Source organism: Chiloscyllium plagiosum, chromosome 21, assembly GCF_004010195.1.
Source record: "Chiloscyllium plagiosum isolate BGI_BamShark_2017 chromosome 21, ASM401019v2, whole genome shotgun sequence".
NCBI classification, from domain to species: Eukaryota; Metazoa; Chordata; class Chondrichthyes; order Orectolobiformes; family Hemiscylliidae; genus Chiloscyllium; species Chiloscyllium plagiosum.
In genome coordinates this window covers 6,312,333-6,331,659 of record NC_057730.1, presented here as the reverse complement: position 1 = coordinate 6,331,659, position 19,327 = coordinate 6,312,333, and the positions used below count along the sequence as shown (strand labels likewise).

General features: G+C 42.2%; 1 protein-coding gene across 1 annotated transcript; it reads right to left on the bottom strand.

The window, feature by feature from the left end:
* Positions 1 to 9,984: 9,984 nt before the first annotated feature.
* LOC122560493 (serotonin N-acetyltransferase-like) lies at positions 9,985 to 17,717 on the bottom strand. The gene is made up of 3 exons (XM_043711145.1): positions 17,374 to 17,717; positions 14,293 to 14,447; positions 9,985 to 11,073 (listed from the first exon to the last, which is right to left on the bottom strand). Exons 1-3 carry the CDS (start codon positions 17,684 to 17,686, stop codon positions 10,768 to 10,770), a joined length of 774 nt encoding a protein of 257 aa, XP_043567080.1. The 5' UTR covers positions 17,687 to 17,717; the 3' UTR covers positions 9,985 to 10,767.
* Positions 17,718 to 19,327: the final 1,610 nt, after the last annotated feature.

Genomic DNA, 19,327 nt, shown 5'->3' with positions numbered 1-19,327 from the left:
AATTAGCATTATAAAATTGTAATTATACACTCACCCCTAAGAGAGCTGCACCCAGTTGTTTAATTCCATGCTTTAATGTGCAGGTAGACCTGAGCGGCTCTCCTATTCCTTACTTAAGTTTGTCCATTACAGTTGCCAAAGTCACAACAGTAAGTTTTAATCCTGTATTATTGTCAACTCAGAAACAGGTCATCCAATTGAAACTGCTCTCTGCCTGTTGTTGTGCTTCACATAATTACCCTCTTGGCCAATTTGATCTTGCTCTCAGTATCCCATGATCCTTCTGCTTTCGGGAGCGTTTCCAGTTTCCTCGTGTTGATGCTGTTCCATGTATCTCGCGTTCCCCTTACTCTGAAGTTTTTTTTTCTTTGAATTCCTCGTTGGATTTAGGAGAGGTTGTCTTGGATCTATGATCTTGAGTTCGGGTCTTTCTCATAAGTGGAAATGGAAATGAAATAACTTTAAAGATCAACATAAGTGCACATTTTTCTCCTTCTATTGTTCAGTCTTTTGTAATAGGTCAAACTTCTCAATCCTGTTGTTATCGAGTCACAGTCATAGAGAAGTACAGCACAGAAATGGACTCTTCAGTCGAACCCGTCCATGCTGACCAGATATCCCAACCCAATCTAGTTCCATTTTCCAGCATAGGGCCTATATCCCTCTAAACCCTTCCTATTCATGAACCCATCCAGGTGCCTTTACATGTTGTAATTGTACCAACCTCCAGCCCTTTAGAACCCTTCTAAATATTTCCCCTCTCACCTTAACCCTGTGTCATCTGGTTTTGGATTCTCCATCCCTGGGGAAAGTCCTTACCTATTCACCCTATCATCATTTTTTTTCTAACTTTCTCTAGTGGCACTTTATCCATTTTGAAATGTGAAGAGCAGCATTGCACGTAACTCCAGATATGGTCTGACCTACACACATCGAATGTGGGTCTGGGGAGCTGGGTTTGGTCAAGCCCTTGAACCTGCTGTGCCAATCAGTTAGATCAGTCCTGATCTGATCATGGTCTCAACCCACTTTCCCTGCCTGCTCCTCATGACTTCTTTGCTTTTACCTATGTTCCTTAGAAATTAACTTGCTACATTTACATTTGTTCATGACTGTGTTAACCTGCTTGCTATATTTGTGTGTCTGTTTATCTCATCCCTTTGTTCATCTATCCCATGTAAAATCTCATTGTCTAAGGATTTTCAATATTAATTATTCATAGTAGACTATCAAGTCTATTATGGCTATTAAGTTATCCTTAATCCTTCTAACATGATTTATATCCATTGTCATTTACCTGCCCATTCTTCAAGCTTGACAGCATCTTGTATTCTTGCTGTAACCTTTCTTAGTGTGAACTGCAGCATCAGCTTGGTATCATATTGTGGTTTTGGTAATATCAAATTTGCGTGTTTTCTAGACTCCCTCCACTAAATGCCCATTAAAATTCAAACTCAAAGTTGGCTGTTTTACCTGAGATAAGTCAGTCTTGTGCTTTATATAACAATTCATTTCCATTTATACTGTGAATACCTGTCCATGGAGAAACTTGTGTGCAGTTCTTTGGTTTCATTCTCATCCCTTATGGTCCCCTGTTTTATTGATATGGATTATAATGAGCAAATATATTAAGAGAGTTCCATGATGATTAAAAGTTTAAAAAAAATTGAGTATTATGCTGCTTTAACTTGTGCCATTTTACTAAGTTCTGGAAAATATGTAGCACTGACACTTAAACCGCGTGACCTAATAGGAACAGTCCATGCAATATTCAGAAATCCAAATATATATAAATTGTATTAGGCCAGCTTAGAGCATCTGTGTAAGCGGCAACATTTCAGGTGTGATGTTTGTAATAATACTAGCATGTATGTGTTTGCTTTGCTCCTCTTATTTAGAGTCATACAGCACAGACCCTTCAGTCCAACCAATCCATGCTGACCATGTTCTCAAACCAAACTAGTCCCATCTGCCTGCGTTTGGTCCATATCCTTCATTAACTTATCCAAATGTCTTCTAAATGTATCTGCATCCCCACTTTCTCCGGAGGTTTATTTCACACATAAACCACACTTTTTTTTAAAAAATGCCCCTCATGTCCTTTTTAAATCTTTCTCCTCTCACCTTAAGAAAATGCCACTTCATGTTGAACATCCCTTCCCCTCACCAGAGGAAAAATTGTCATTCACCTTTTATAAACTTTGATAAGGTCACCCCTCAACCTCCTACAGTCCAGTGAAAAAGTCCCAGCCTGTTCAGCCTCTTTATAACCCTTCACTGTCCACTTTTATAAATTGCCAGATTCTCAGGACTGACTTCAGTTGAATCCAGAAAAGCAGCAACAGATTAATTCGAAGTATCGGCAATCTCTTCATGTGGCTCTCACTACTTTTATTTGGCGAAAAGCTAATGATATTCCTACCGATCACTTCAAAGGTTCACTACAAACTGACTAGTGAAATGGTTGATAAATACTAATTAATGGGAAGGAAAACAAAATCTATTCTGAATGGTTTAAGAAATGTCAGTTCACGTAATAAATGGATGGCTGTTGAACAGTACATAAGCAATACATATTCCTTCTGCGAACATTAATAAGGAGTGTGTCCTAACGTTTTGGCACTTTTTAAAAGAATTTTCTAGCCTTTACAAAAGTTTTGCTTTTTATATAAGGTTCAGTTTTGGATAACTTTAAGTTCGAGAATCATTTATAATGTTGTGTTGAGATGACTGTGTTTTGAATTCCCACAACTGACACTGGCAGCAGTTTTAGGTCCAATTTTGCAGGATGTATTTTTTCTTGCATTTTGATTTGAAAATTACAAGTTAACTCCTGTTACCATGCTATATTGCTGGGGAATTGGTTTAGCTCAGTTGGCTGGCTGGTTGGTTTGCAGAGCAGTGTGATGCCAACAGCGTGGGTTCAATTCCAATCACCGGTTTGAGGTTACGATGATGGACTCTCCTTCTCACCCTCTTCTCTTGCCTGAGGTCTGGTGGCCCACAGGTTAAGTCACCACCAGCCGCTTCTCTCTAATGAGAAAGCAGCCCCTATGGTCTGGTAAGGCTATGGCAATGCAACAACAACTATATTGTCACTCAGAGCAATTATCAGCAAGCATTCAATAAGGTCCGAAATTAGAATTGTGCTGTGTGCTGCTTCTTCACAATGTTTCCAGAAAGAGTAAATATTTAACATTTGGGAGTAGCAGAACATATTTGAAATGGGTCACTAATTTATGATTCACTTCCTACAGACTGGAAATCACCCCCTCTTTACTTTTAAGTTTAACATCCAGAATGTGAGAGAAGTAAAATTTGAAAATAAGGTGTAAGTCCTTACTTGGGTTTGTGGCAACATTTGGGTAAACAAGGTAGACCTTTAGCAACATGCTTAAGGGTATTTTTGTAAAATTGACACTTTATGAAGTGATTGCTATTTAAAAATGAATAATAGAAACATAGAAAATAGGAGCAGGCCTTTGATCCTGCTGTGCCATTCAACATGGTCATGGCTGATCATCCAACACAGTCCCCTGATCCTGCTTTTCTCCCCATAGACTTCGACCCCCTTCGCCCTGAGGATCATATCTAACTCCTTCCCCTTGAAAGCATGGTATTTTTTTGCCTCAACTGCTCTCTGTGGCAGAGAATTCCAGGAGCAGGTGAAGAAATTTCTCCTCCTCTCAGTATTAAATGCCCTATCCTGTATCCTTTACAGTGTGCTCCCACCCCTGTTCTGAACTCCCCAGTCCTTCAGGTATGCCCTTACTCTGTTTGCCCTGTCTCGTCCTGTTAGAATTTTTATGTTTCTGTAAGGTTCCCTTCTAAAATCTAGTGAATATTGTCCAACCAATCCAGTCTCTCTCGTATGTCAGAACTGCCATCCAAGGAATCAGCCTGCTGAGTATTCATTGCACTCCCTCCATAGCCAGAACATCCTTCCTCATAAGGAGAGCAACACTGCACAAAGTATTCTTGGTGTGGCCTTACCTGCTCCTTGGGTGCTGCCTGACTGGCTGTGCTTTTCCAGCACTTAGCTACATCCTGTACAATTGCAGCAAGACATGCCTTTCCTGTGCCTAAATCCTCTCGCTATGAAGGCCAGTATCCCATTTGCCGCCTTCGATGCTTGATTGTTGCTTTCTCTGACTGATGTACAAGGTGTACCCAGGTACTGTACCTCCCTCCTTTCCCAATCTGTTGCCATTCAGATAATCTGCCTGCCGATGTTTTCTCCCAAAGTGGATAACTTCACATTTATCCACATTGTGCTCCATCTGCCATGCATTTGTCCACTGACACTCAACTTGTCAGAATCAGGCTGGGACTAAAATATATATTTTACAACTTTTCATAATTATTGAACAGCACAGACAATATGTAGCATGTTGTTTAGGTGATAATGTAATGGCATTGGCATTGGACACATTGACATTACGAATCCAGAGAGACAATCCAGTGTTCTGCTGACACTGGTTCAAATCCACCCACAGTGAAGCTTGAATTTAATTTCTAGTTTGGAATTAAAATCTGGTCAACTGGTGATTGTGAAATCCTTGTCCGTCACTATTAAAGGTCTATCTGGTTCATTAATGCTCTTTAAGGGAAGGAAATTCTTCACCTGTCGCCAGGTCTGGCCAACATGTGACTCCAGGTCCGTTATGTGGTTGATTAATATCTGCCTCTAAAATGGCCCCATAAACCATGCAACCAAGGGAGCCGCCTAGACACCAGAAATACTAACAGCTGTGGTGAAAGGGTTAAAATTGTGTCCCAATACATGTGTGAATCTAACCGAAAATGGAAGGTGTCGCTTAGTCCCGTGTGAATCTTATTACACACCTTCCCGTGTGAATCTTCTTATCTGTATGTGACCAGAATGGAATGTGTTTTTCAGCCTTGCTCTGCTGTTCACATGAATGTTTAGATCTCGAAAAGAGTATATCAGCTGGAAAAGTCTCCAGTTCGGGAGAGTCTGCTCCGGGGTTGCGGTTAACCGCCGAGCGTGGGTTGTTGGCAACCGCTCTACGAGAACTGACGGCTCCCAGTTCCGGTAACACGTAGAGTGAGTATAAACCAGACCCGTTGTAAGTACGAGACCTGGTTGTGGCGACGCTGAGGGGAATAAAACACTTATATTCTAGCAGACTCGCCTCTTGGCTGTTTGCTCTGTGTCAGACTACTTTCCTGCGAGCCTGGTCCTTGACCATGAGAATTTTTAAAAACATTTTGGCGCAGCGAGCAGGGTCAATCGCAATTGAGGAGAGATTTTGATACAGAACAATGTTTTGGAAAAAGGCAAAGAAACCAGAGGAACAAACTGTGGAGGCCCCGACCGTCCCGGGATGGCATGGATGTGGGCATGTACGTGGCAGTTTGTTTGAGAAAGGATCCCAGTCCTGCCGAAGAACCCCTTGCCTGGGGTACAGCGGAGGATGTGGGCCTGTGCGGCGGCTTGTAGACAACAGTCAGACAAGCGCCAAAAAGCTGAAGCAGAATTAGCCCTCCTGAAACATGAGCAGGGACTCAGTTCGGGAGATGCCTCTATGTTGAGGCAGGAAATTATGAAGTTAAAAGCTGAAGTGACAGCATTAACTGAACTAGCAGGACAAACTATTATGTATCTGTTTACATTGAAAGACTGGAGCGACTGGGCTTGTATACCCTTGAGTTTAGAAGACTGAGAGGGGATCTGATTGAGACATATAAGATTATTAAAGGATTGCCTTCCTGTTCTTGCCACCAAAGTGGATAACCATACATTTATTCACATTAAACTGCATCTGCCATGCATCTGACCACTCACCTAACCTGTCCAGGTCACCCTATAATCCTCCTCACATTTCACCCAGCCACCTAGCTTAGTATCATCAGCAAATTTGCTAATGTTATTACTAATACCATCTTCTATATCATTAATATATATTGTAAAATGCTGCGGTCTCAGCACTGATCCCTGCGGTACCCCACTGGTCACTGCCTGCCATTCCGAAATGGAGCTGTTTATCACTACTCTTTGTTTCCTATCAGCCAACCAACTTTCAATCCAAGTTAGTACTTTGCCCCCAATACCATGCGCCCTAATTTTGCTCACTAACCTCTTATGTGGGACTTTATCAAAAGCTTTCTGAAAGTCCAGGTACACTACATCTACTAGATCTCCCTCGTCCATCTTCAAAATTACATCCTCAAAAAATTCTAGAAGATTAGTCAAGCATGATTTCCCCTTCATAAATCCGTGTTGACTCAGACCTATCCTGTTACTACTATCCAGATGTGTCGTAATTTCATCCTTTATAATAGACTCCAGCATCTTCCCCATCACTGAGGTCAGACTAACTTGTCTGTAATTTCCTGTTTTCTCTCTCCCACCTTTCTTAAAAAGTGGTACAACATTAGCCACCCTCCAATCCGCAGGAACTGATCCCGAATCTATCGAACTCTGGAAAATAATCACCAACGCATCCATGATTTCTCGAGCCACCTCCGTCAGTACCCTGGGATGTAGACCATCAGGCTCCAGGGACTTATCAACCTTGAGACCAAACAGTCTCTCCAACACCAATTCCTGGCAAATATAAATTCCCTTCAGTTCAGGTCCTTCAGCCACTGTTACCTCAGGGAGATTGTTTGTGTCTTCCCCAGTGAACACCAATTACTAATTACCTCCCTAAGTACCAATTACATGGTCCTTATGGAGGCAAACTCCTACCTGTGCATTGATAATGCATTTCATCATATTGTGTGGCAATATCATTTCTCATTCTGCACATCCATCCCCCAACCCTGTGATAAATGGGATATACTTTAACCATATCCAGCAATGTAGGAATGGGTGCCATTGCATTTGAGCATAATTTGTAAATCACGCAGCCCAGTATATCCCCTATTCTGCCATTGCCATCGAGCTGGAGGATCCACCCTGGTTCTATGAAGGAGGGCATGCCAAGGAATGAGGAGAAAGTGAGGTCTGCAGATGCTGGAGATCAGAGATGGAAATGTGTTGCTGGAAAAGTGCAGCAGGTCAGGCAGCATCTAGGGAACAGGAGAATCAACGTTTCGGGCATTAGCCCTTCTTCAGGAATGAGGAAAGTTGGTCCATCAGGCTAAGATAAAAGATAGGGAGGAGGGACTTGGGGGAGGGGCGTCGGAAATGTGATAGGTGGAAAGAGGTCAAGGTGAGGGTGATAGGTCAGACGCCCCCACCCCAGTCTGACCTATCACCCTCACCTTGACCTCTTTCCACCTATCACATTTCCGACGCCCCTCCCCCAAGTCCCTCCTCCCTATCTTTTATCTTAGCCTGCTGGACCAACTTTCCTCATTCCTGAAGAAGGGCTAATGCCCGAAACGTTGATTCTCCTGTTCCCTAGATGCTGCCTGACCTGCTGCGCTTTTCCAGCAACACATTTCCATGCCAAGGAATGACATATCGTGTACCTAAAAATGAGGTGTTCATGCTGAAGTTGCATATCATCACTCCATATGATCTTACATTATTCGGTGCCTTCAGCCATTTTGTCAAGGCTGTGGGCCCTGACAACAATCTGGTACTAGTACCAAAGATGAGCTCCAGAACACACTGCTGACCAAGCTCTTCCAGTGCAGTTACAACTCTGGCATCTGCTGCACAATGTAGAAAACCATCCAGATGACTCCTGTACACAAAAACCAGGACAAATCCAACCCAACCAAGTACCGCCCATCAGTCCACTCTCAATCCTCAGTAAAGTAACGCGTGATGTCATCAACACTGTTGTTAACCAGTAACAACCTGCTCCGTGACGCCTAGTTTGAGTTCTGCCAGGGCCACTCAGTTCCTGACCTCGTCACAGCCTTGGTTCAAGCATGTACAAACAGCTGAATTCCAGAGGGGAGGTCACAGTGATTGCTCTTGACATCAAGGCTACGTTTGACCGAGTGTGGCCTCAAAGAGCTCTGGCAAAACTGATAATCAGGGACATTGTCATTCGGGATCCTAGTGGGGTCCTTTACTCAGGACTGGTCAAGAAAGTCATCCATGAATCTTCTTGCCACCTTGCTAGTTAAATTCAGACAAGAAGGTGATATTTTGCCACAGCCAATTCACCTAATTATTTGAAATGAAAACAGAAATTACTGGAGAAACCCATCAGGTCTGGTAACATCTGTGGAGAAAGAAACAGAGTTTGGAATGGAATACAGCAGACTACATAGCATGCATGTGTATTGCTGCTTCACCTGGAAAGGTGGCTCTGGTGTCTTGGATAGTGAGGAGGGAGGAGGTTAATGGGCAGGTGATATACTTTCTGTTACTGCATGGGAAGGTGCTATGGGGATGTGCTGGAAGTGGTGCTGGAATGGTGTCCCAGAGGGAACGGTCCTTGTGAAAGACTGATAAGAGAGGGGATGGGAATATTTCCCAAATGGTGACATCCCGTTGGAGGTGGTGGACATGGTAGCTAATGACCTTTTAGATGTGGATGCTGGTGGGATGTTGGGTGAGGTCAAAGAGAGGGGATGAGGACCAAACCCCGGGAGGTGGGTCGGACATGGCTGAACACCTGGTCAACTATGGTGATGAAGAATCCTTGGTTGGGGAAGATAGTGGACATTTTGGACATCCCCCCTTGGCATCATCAGAGCAGATGCAATGGAGATAGAGAGGCTGGAAGAATGGAGTAGAGTCTTTACTGGAAATAGGATGGGAGCATATATAGTCAAGGTAACTGGGAGTCTGTGCCAAGCCTAACCCCAGAAACAGGAGCAGAGATGTTGAGGAAGGGAGGGGGGATCCGAGATGGGCCAGGTACAAATGAGAGCAGGGTGGACACTAGAAGTGATATTGATAAATTTTCCCAATTCTGGATGAGATAGGGAAGCTGCTCTGATGATAGCATCGATAAACCCAAGAAAGAGTTGTGGGTGGAGATTAGATTAGATTCCCTACGGTGTGGAAACAGGCCCTTTGGTCCAACAAGTCCACACCGACCCTCCGAAGAGTAACCCACCCAGACCCATTTCCCTCTAACAAATGCACCTAACACTACAGGCAATTTAGCATAGCCACTTCACCTGACCGGCACATCTTTGGACTGTGGGAAGAAACCAGAGCACCCAGAGCAAACCCATGCAGACACGGGGAGAATGTGCAAACTCCACACAGACAGCCGCCACAGTTGGAATCGAACCTGGGACCCTGATGCTGTGAGGCAACAGTGCTAACCACTGAGCCTCCAAGCTGCCCTATAGGTGGCACCTAAGAGAAATACTCCAGGATCCAGAGTAGAACTGGAAGAAGGAATGTTCCACATAAGCCACAAAGGGACAGGCATAACTGGGGCCCAAGTGGGTCAGACCTGAGGCAAGTGAAGTGAGTTAAAGGAGAAATTGTTCAGAGTGAGGGCGAGCTCAGCCAGGCAGAGGAGGGTGGTGATAGATGGGGACAGTTCTGACCTTTAATTATTTATCTTAGTTGCTGCCTACAAGGGGAGAGAAAATTACATTGTTGATCCAGTATCTCAACTGAGTTCCCTTTAACATAATGTAATGGCATGAAAGAAATTTTACTGAAAGCACTAAACACACCAGACTAGATACTCTTAATTAGGATGATATCTTTTATTGAAAAATGATTACAGTACAAAGATAACCTTTAATGTATGGTAAATAACAGAGCACTGTATCTATAAAGATACATAACATTGCGTATTTAGATTTTGGCAATATACAAATAGTCATATCAGTAACCAAGCAAATAAATTACATTCAATTTAAATATCAGAAGACTAAGGTAGAGGAGTTTAAAGCTAGGGGGCATAACTTTAAGGTGAGAGGAGAAAGATGTAAAAAGGACATGGGGGGCAACACTTTTACACAGAGAGTGGTTAGTGTGTGGAATGAACTGCCAGAGGAAGTGATGGATGCAGCTACAATTACAACATTTAAAAGCCATTTGGAGAAGTACATGAACAGGAAAAGTTTAGGGGGATATGGGCCGAATGCAGGCAGGTTGCGCTAGTTTAGTTTGGGAACTTGGTGCGGACGACAGGCTCTGTTTCCGTGCTGTATGATTCTGAGATTTATTAGACTTGGAGTATTCAGTTAGGTAATCAGCTGATTTGTCAGATGAGTAAATGAAAATTGCTTTTGGCAATATATCTATCATTAGGTTTTTAAAACTTTATTACTAGGAATCGAGATGTTTAAAAAATGGGTGACTAAGGAGGAATTATTGAATTTTAGTAAATACTGGCACCTGATCTAATAGGAAGTATTATGTTAACCCACAATTGCTGAAATCATTTTTTGAAATATATTAGACATAAGTTGTATAACTGATCCAGATGTTGATCAGTTCAATATACTGTAAGCAAAACAATATTTCTTGAGGATGCGATGTTAAAATTTTAAAACAGACTTTTCCATTAAAGTTGATAACAGCCTGCAGACAGGTACATCTTAATCAAGCCACGGGATTTGTGTGTGTCTGTGTGTGCGCGTAGCTGGATGAGCTGTGGAACAGGCAATCAATCTGCTTTTCCATGTTTTTATGTACTTGTTAAAGTTGAGAAGTCTGCCTTCGATTTCTCAGAATGCTAATTTTAGTCCACTGTCATCGCTAAATTCATGTCAACACTTAAACATTATTGTCAATCTACTTAAAACAAACGGAATACTGATGAAACATCGCCAGTTAATAGGAACATCAGTACATTAAAGGTAGCATAGAGGCTATTGAAACAGCAGGTCTGAAATTCACGCCACTAGGTTTGAGATCGTAGTTTAGCAGCCGCTATTTCTCCGCAGGTAAGCTCCTCCACCTAGAGGGTATTCCATTTCAGTAAATGTGAGGGGACCCACTACAATGCCAGAAGGTCCGATCTCTCTAAAGCCAGCTTTCTGGTAGAATGTGATCAAGAAATCTTCACACATTAGAACAGCTCGCTTGACTGTGGGCAGACATCGCAGGTATTGTAAGTATCGCCATAAGATAATGGAACCTTTCCCCTGCTGACGGCACTTGTGGTGGACAGCCAGAACGTGAATGTGCACAGTGGAGCCCCCAGGGACATGAATGGTCATAGCATCCTACAAGCATGTGAAACGTTAACATTCATTTTATTTATATTACAAGTTAAAAGTTGTGCATTAGGTTGCTTAGTAAACATTTTCAAGCAATTGCAAATATAGAATCATAGAATTGTTACAGTGCAGAGCTCATTCCACCTGCAATAGTTCTATTACCTAGTTCCAATCTCCTGCCTTTTCCCCATATTCCCTGAACATTATTTCGATTCAATGCCTTATTAAATGTCTCAATTGAGACAAAACCTCCTCTATAAGCAAATACGTTTGCAATAATTGTTTTGCAGATGATATACCTTCTTGCTGATTGTAGGTATGGGAATAATAATTTCAAAGAACTAATCTATTGCAATCCGAATGATTGCTGAATAAAAACCTTGAGTAAATTTTTTAGTTTCTGGACCAGCAGCTGATGAGTGGGCTATTGAATAGAAGGGCATGTTGTTCACATCTTGATGTTGGAGAGACTGATTTTGGTCAGGCTGTCCATAGAATATAAATGATAGAAATTCATGATCATAACTGGGAAGAGGCAGCAAAATAGGTCAAATTAATATTTGCTGCCTTCACAAAACCCAGCACACAGCAACCATTGATAGGTCCCAGGAGATCTCGCCTCCACTGGCTAGCACAAGTTGGATACTGGGACTCAATGGCCTAGCCCAACTTGCTATCCAAGTTCAAAAAGCAAAGCTTTGCACCCACCCACCCATCCTCCTATTTTAAGAATGTCAATTGTTCAGGTAACTTGCCTATTTTCCATGTGTCAAATTTAAATTTTTTAACCTTAATTTAGTGTACCATTTGTCATATTCTTAATATGGAAGTGCAAATATTTTCAAATGGAACACTTGTAAAAGCAATTTAACATGATCTTCCTTGTGCCCCCTCAGCTATTTTGTTCCTTTCTCTGTAGTTTATGCAGTTACAGAGGATCGGCCACATGCTTTGTTACACATTAAAACTCTATTTAACTCTTTTTCTTTTCTTCACAGAAGCTGCCAGACCTGCTGATTTTCTCCAGAAATTTCTAATTTTGTTTGTTTTAAATCTGCAGTTTTTTTGTCTTACGATATTGTTGACTTGTTTTCTATTCTGGATTGGCACCAATGGCCTTCAAGATTACAAGATGGAATGTCTAAATTGAACTTATTGTCTTTCTTCTATGTTTACTGGGGCTAAAGCCATCTCCACTAGCATTCTTGTATCTCAGATATGCTCTTTACTCTTAACTAATCCCATCAATTTGAATTCATTAAAGGTGGATCTAGACTACAGCATAAGAGATCATATGGAACTGAAATATAAGGAAGTAATTTGAATATTAATTTAAGGATGAGATCAGCTTCTATTTTCTCTGTTTTGCAAAAATCTAAATATGCTTCTTAGTTTTGTTAATACAAAACAGGTATAATAAAGTGTAAGTCATGTTAATTGCAGTAAGTGACTACCAAATTAGCTGAAATATTAAGTTGTCTTAACAATAGTCAGTCTCTGCAGTGTATCCTGAACTTAGTTCTTTGCCCTCCTTTTACAATCTATATTAAAGTAGATTATTTTGAACTTAAATCTGAAAGAACTGCAGATGCTGGAGATCAAAAGCAGGAATTGCTGGAAAGGCTCAGCAGGTCTGGAAGCATCTGTGGAGAGAAAGCACAGTTAATGTTTTTGGGCTCAGCGACTCTTCCTCAGAACTGTTGCCATTTTCAAAATCTGGATTATTTTCCAAGTCTGCTAATGTCAAAATTATAGGGGACATAAAAAGCATTTTAGCACCTGATGCAGATGACTCTAATGGAGGTGTGCATTGGTGCAAAAAATACTTTGATTACAAGAATGAATTATTAAAATTTGAAGGGAGCAAAAGATCACCCTTTATGCGAGATAATAAAAATATTTACACCAGCAGAAGGACAGAGTATGGATCCTGGGATGCAAGATTATATTACATTAATAACACTCCATTTTATTAAAATGATGGCACTTACAATTCCTTTAGATTTGTTTTTCAAACTCAACATATTGAGAGTTAGAAAGGGGCAACAAAAATGATTTTAGAGCTAGTTACTTAAGGACTAAATCTATGAAGGAAGACTCATTAGTAAATTGAAGATGTGAGTCCAACAGTAATACTTTAATCAGATGGGACACAGTTACATCTGGAATTAGATTCAATTAACATAATGTATGATCTTTTCATTCTCTATTGTGTTGTTCAATAACACAACATCTGTCTCAAACGTGTTCACAAATCTAAACTTTTACACGGAAATAAACTTAAAATAAAAACAAGCTAGAAAACACATTCTCACTGAAAAGGACTGTGAGTATGACCAACAGAAACTCACATTGAACATCTGAAACAATTTCAAAAAGCCCGCAAGTGATATAACATCTGTGGAAACAGCAGAGGATTAGTATGTTGAGTGATGGGGGTGTGGTACTTGGGAAAGGGGGTTTATCTGCAGCAATACTGTACCTTGCTGGGTGGGCTCTACTGTTGGTGCCAAATTACTTTTACTGTTGCACCTCCTAGATTCCTACAAACTGCTAAATGAGACCAGAACAACAAGAGATTTCTTAAAGAAAAGAAGGCAAATGAACTCATTAAGAAAGGAAGGCAGAGTTCCTCTGACATGTGGAAGGCTGTCGATGTTGCTACTGAAAGGATTGAGGGATGAACAGTACGGAAGGAGGCAGCCAGACAACATTATTAAACTTCAACAAAATTTCAAGAACAGGGCCATCCTCTGTTGCTGTGATCAGAAATGTTGGTTACCTTAGTAGCTCAGGAACTTCATTATCAGAAACCTTTTGATATTCTATCAATTTTGTGAGCTTCGCATTTATTATGTTTCATCTCTGCCACTCTCCCACCTTTTCAATCTCATTTGATTTTTCTCATGCTTCTGAATCTCACTAATACAGCTTGTGCCATGTAAGTGGAATTGAGTAAATGATTTAAATATGTGACTAATCAGTCTACATCTATTTTGTCTTTTCCTTCCGTTCTATTCATTTTTAAGTCATTCATCTATAAAATCTGACAGCTTTGGCAATGTGAAAGATGAATATTTTTATGTTAATCACAATATCATAAATGTTACTTTGTGTCGACGGTTTCCAGCATATTCAATGTTGTTTAGAAGAAATAATATAACTAAACAGAGTGGGTCCTCACAGAGTAGTACACTATGTAAGAAGAAAGGTAGTGTATCTGACCTGTGACAACTTGTCCTTGTCCCATCCAGAGCCAATTACAAAGGCTACCAGCCTCCCTTCTTCAAACCAGCCAAGGGATAACTCCGGGCAGAGCTCAAGAAAGTGTCTGACTTCATCCATGCGCAAAGGACATTCTCCAGAGACTGAAATAAACGCTAAAGGTGAAAAAATAGAGAAGACGCACTGAGTTTCTTTTTGTCCCTGATGAGTCTGGTATTCTCAGAAACTGTGGATGATGATTGACTGTTGAAGTAAAGCATTTCTCACACAAGAAAAAACAAAAGAAACAGAAGTGGGAGTAAATTAGATTCCCTACAGTGTGGAAACAGGCCCTTCAGCTCAACCAGTCCACACCAACCCTCTGAAGGGTAACCCACCCAGACCCCTCCAACTAATGCACCTAATACTATGAGCAATTTAGCATAGCTAATTCACCTGCCCCACACATCTTTGTGACTGTGGGAGGAAATCCATGCAGACATGGGGAGAATGTGCAAACTCCACACAGACAGTTACCCAAGGCTGGAATTGAACCTGGGACCCTGCTGCTGTGAGGCAGTAGTACTAACCACTAAGCCATGTGCCACCATGTCTGGCCCTGCCATTCAATAAGATGATCTTATCATGGACTCAGCTCCATTTACCCACCTGCTCACCATAACCCTGAATTCCTTTATTGTTCAAAAATCTATCTTTGCCTTAAAAACATTCAATGAGGTAGCATCATCGGGCAGGGAATTCCACCGATTCAAAACCATTGGGTGAGGAACTTCCTCCTTAGCTCAACCCTAAATTTGTTCCCCCTATTTTGAGGCTATGTCCCCTAGTTTTAGTTTCACGCACCGATGGAAACAACCCCCCCTGCTTCAATCCTATCTATTCCCATTATAATTTTATATGTTTATATGAAGCATTAAAAATTCTTAGAGAAGGTCTCCCCTTTGGGGAAGTCCAGGACCAGAGAGCTTAATCTCAGAGTGAGGGATCATCTATTTAAGACAGAGATGAGGAGGAATTTCTTCTCTCAGATGGTCGTGAATCTGTGGAATTCTTTACCGCAGAGGGTTGTTGAAGTTAGATCATTAAGTATATTCAAAGGTGTGATAGACAGATTTTTAACCAGTCAGGTCATGAAGGGCTAGGAGGAAAAAAAGTGGATAGAATGGGCCAAACTACTAAACTTGTTGATGATATTCAACCTTGACTGAGTCCTGTGAACATTCCTGATGTGCCGCAGACAGCACAATCAAAGCTTGTTTTCTGTACTTGCAAGCAGCCTGTTTTCTGTATCTGCTTTTCTGTACTTGCTGTTTATTACACCTTGTAAGAGAGAGTGTGTGCTTCGTTCCGAGTTGTTGGACGTCGCCTCAGGTCGGGATTGTGAATGGTGCCAGGAACAAAGCTAAGCCTCCAGACCAGCCGTCGATCGAGGGGGCCCCGATGGGCAGGCGGGAGCATGAGGCTCATTGCTTTCTTTTCCTTCCTTTTCCATCTTTTTTATTACTTAATAGATGTTCATAGTTCAGTCTTTTATTTTTTCTTTCCATCGTTATTACTCAATAAATGTTCGTATTTAAGCACATTGTTATTGTTGAGACTTCTCAGCTACATTTAACCAATTCCTAAAAGAGTTGCTTGGATAGACCCTGGGATCCAAGATGCTGGAAAGTGGAGTTGGGGGTTATTAGATCAGCCATGATCTCATGGAATGGTGGAGCAGACTTGATGGGCTGAACGGCCTACTTCTGCTCCTATATCTCATTTACAGTTGTGAACATTGTTGATTAGAATCCCTTCGGTGTGAGAACAGGCCATTTGGCCCAACAAGTCCATACTGACCCTCTGAAGAGTATCCCACCCAGACCCAGTCCCTATTACTCTATATTTCCCCAGACTAATGCATCTAACCTGCACATCCCTGAACACTGAGGGCAATTCAGCATGGCCAATTCACCCAACCTGCACACCTTTGGACTGTGGGAGGAAACACACACACAGACACAGGGAGAAGATGCTACTCCACACAGACAGTCACCTGAGGCTGGGATCGATCCCAGGTTTCTGGCGCTGTGAGATGGCAGTGCTAACCACTGAGCCACCATGCCACCCCAAATGAAGCTGAATTCACAGCTGTTCTCCCAAAGCTTAAAATGTGCGTGAGGATGGTTTGCGTTATAGCAAAACTAAACCAGTCATTTATCAGGATCTCATTTTTTCCCCCCTTTTTTATGAAATGTGGGTGACACCAATGTGGGTGTCCTAGCTGCCTTTGACCTGAGGGACTTGCTGGCCATTTCAGTTAAAAGACAACTACTTTACTGTGAGTCTGGAGTCACATGTAGAACGGATTTCTCTCCATAAAGAGCATGAATGAACCAGATAGGCTCCTCTTACTGATGACAGTAATTACACAGTTTGTAAGACACAATTTTTTTTAATTTCAAAAAAAAATCCAAATTTATTTCAAACAATAACTGATAATGCTGCTGAAACTCAGCAGCATTGGTGGACAGAGAGTGGGAGAAAGACAGTTTCGGGTCCAGTGACCCTTCTTCAGAATACTTTGTTTTCAAAATAAATAAAGCCAGATTTATTTATTGAATTTAAGATCTATCAGCTGCCAACAGGCATTTGAAACCATCTCCACTGGCTATTAGTTTGACCTCAGCCACGCTCTCCCAAATTGGAATATCTATATTAGACAAGGTGTTGTACACCGAACAGTGTCATTGGAATATCTGTATTGGGTAAATTGCATACAAAACAGTGTCGAATTGGAATAACTAAATTCGATAAGTTGTACATAAAATTATCAAATTGGAATATATGAGGTAAATTTTACACAAAAGTGTGAAATTAAAAATCTATATTAAATAAGGAGTTGTACACAAAACATCATTCAAATATTGATTCTTTGAAAAATATTACATCAAAGAATTCCAGGAGAAATGAATTACTGGATATGAATATAGAATTGTACCGGTTGCAGGAGAGAACGACTGGGCTGGTCAGAGTAGGGATAGTTGCCACTGGAAGGGCCGAGTGTACACTCGCGCACACACACCCAGCAGTTTGCCTTACCTTCCCTCTCGATCTCGAACACGCTGAGTGCGTCTGTCAGGCTCAGGTTGCGGAACTCGCTGGCGGGGAGAGTGTGGCGCCTGCGGTGAGCTGGGCTCACTCCCGCCGGGGAGTATCTCAAAGCGAAGGGTTTCAGGAAAGGCGAGGCGGTCACTACTGCTGCCATCCCCACCTTCCGATCGGTACAGAGCCACACGGGTTGCGAGGGGCTCAGACCTACTCTCTCACTGTTCGAGCTGACACTGTCTATTCCCTGATCTCCCCACATCTTCTGATACAGACAAGAACTGATCCCTTTCAACAAACACTTCATAATCAGCTTTGATCCACCCGCCCACGGCTGGCGATAGGTGTAATTAGAACAGCCAGCACTGCTGTTGTTGTGTGGTGCAGTAGACTTATATAGAGAACCTGTTGGCCCAGCCTGTCCATTCTATAAACATCATTTCTACTGTCACTGCCCTTAATTGCTGCTCTGAAACAACAGTCAATGCATATGAATGGACTGGCTGGCTCGGTGGTTAGATGCTGCCTCAGTGCCTGGGACCAGTATTTGGTTCCTGTCTATGTGGAGTTTGCACTACCTGTGAGATTAGATTAGATTCCCTACAGTGTGGAAACAGGCCCTTCGGCCCAACAGGTCCACACCAACCCTCTGAAGCGTAACCTGCCCAGACCCATTTCCCTCTGACTAATGCACCCAACACTATGGGCAATTTAGCATGGCCAATTCACCTGACCTGCACATCTTTGGACTGTGAGAGGAGACCGGAGCACCCGGAGAAAACCCACGCAGACACGGGGAGAACGTGCAAACTCCACACAGACAGTCGCCTGAGGCTAGAATCAAACCTGGGACCTTAGTGCTGTGAGGCAGCAGTGCTAACCACTCCTTCATGTAGGCCCGGTCAGTGTACAACAATGTATGCTGCCCTTGAAATGGCTGCAGAGGGGGAGGTTGGGGGTAGAGACTGTCACACATCTCCTTCTGGAACGTGTCTTTGCAAAGGAAGTCCGGAAGAAGATGCAGTGGATTTTGGTGAGGTCCTTCCCGGGCAGCTCCGGGGCACAGGGACTCTGTGCTGTATGGGCTGTTCCCCGGGACGCACACTGAGACAAACATCAACTGCTCCTGGAGGGCCATCAGCTCGGTGAAAGGCACTCTTTTGGTCTGCCCAAAACTTGTTGGTCTTCCAGAACAAGGAGTTGACCCCAACTGAGTGTTACAGACTGGCACATTCCAAGGTCCAGGGTTACATACTAAGGGACGCACTAAAGTTTAGAACAGCTATCGCCAAGGCGCAGTGGGGAAAATGTCTCAGCTTCTTCTGCTGAAGTTAAATGGGGGTCTGATCAGGTATCGGACCCTCCTGGTGCCTCAAATGCATGTAAACATAGACTTGTACGAGTAAGAAATATCTTTGGTTTGTTGGATAGAGTCAAACTCTAGTGTCTGTTTGTTTCCTTGATATGCTACTGTATAGAACATTTGTGACAATGACCAGATAAAGATAAATTATCTAGAAATGAAAAAGTCTCTATGTTTAGTTGACACATTCTCCCCGTGTCTGCGTGGGTTTCCCCCAGTTACTCCAGTTTCCTCCCACAGTCCAAAGATGTGCAGGTTAGGGTGGCTTGGCCATGCTGTCCAGGGATATGCAGTCTAGGTGGGTTAGCCATGGGAAATGACGGGTTACAGGGAGAGGGTAGGGGGAGTGGGTCTGGGAAGGCTGCTGTTTGGAGCGTTATAGTGGATCAAGTGGGCTGAATGGCCTGCTTCCACACTGTAGGGACTCTATGAGTTAACAGATCCACACTGACACAATACCACCAATGACTTTACAGAAATAGCTTTTACCTCAAAAACAATAGAAACATAAAACCAATTTTAGAAAGATATCAAACAATTTCTTAAATAATCTGGTTTTTTTTTGGTAATATCTCCACATACTTA

Coding starts and splice junctions, on each gene's coding strand:
- LOC122560493 (XM_043711145.1), bottom strand. CDS start 17,686: ATGAAGTGTTTGTTGAAAGGGATCAGTTCTTGTCTGTATCAGAAGATG. Junction 14,448..17,373: donor GTTCGAGATCGAGAGGGAAG/GTAAGGCAAACT, acceptor TTTCACCTTTAG/CGTTTATTTCAGTCTCTGGA. Junction 11,074..14,292: donor ACAAGGACAAGTTGTCACAG/GTCAGATACACT, acceptor ACATGCTTGTAG/GATGCTATGACCATTCATGT.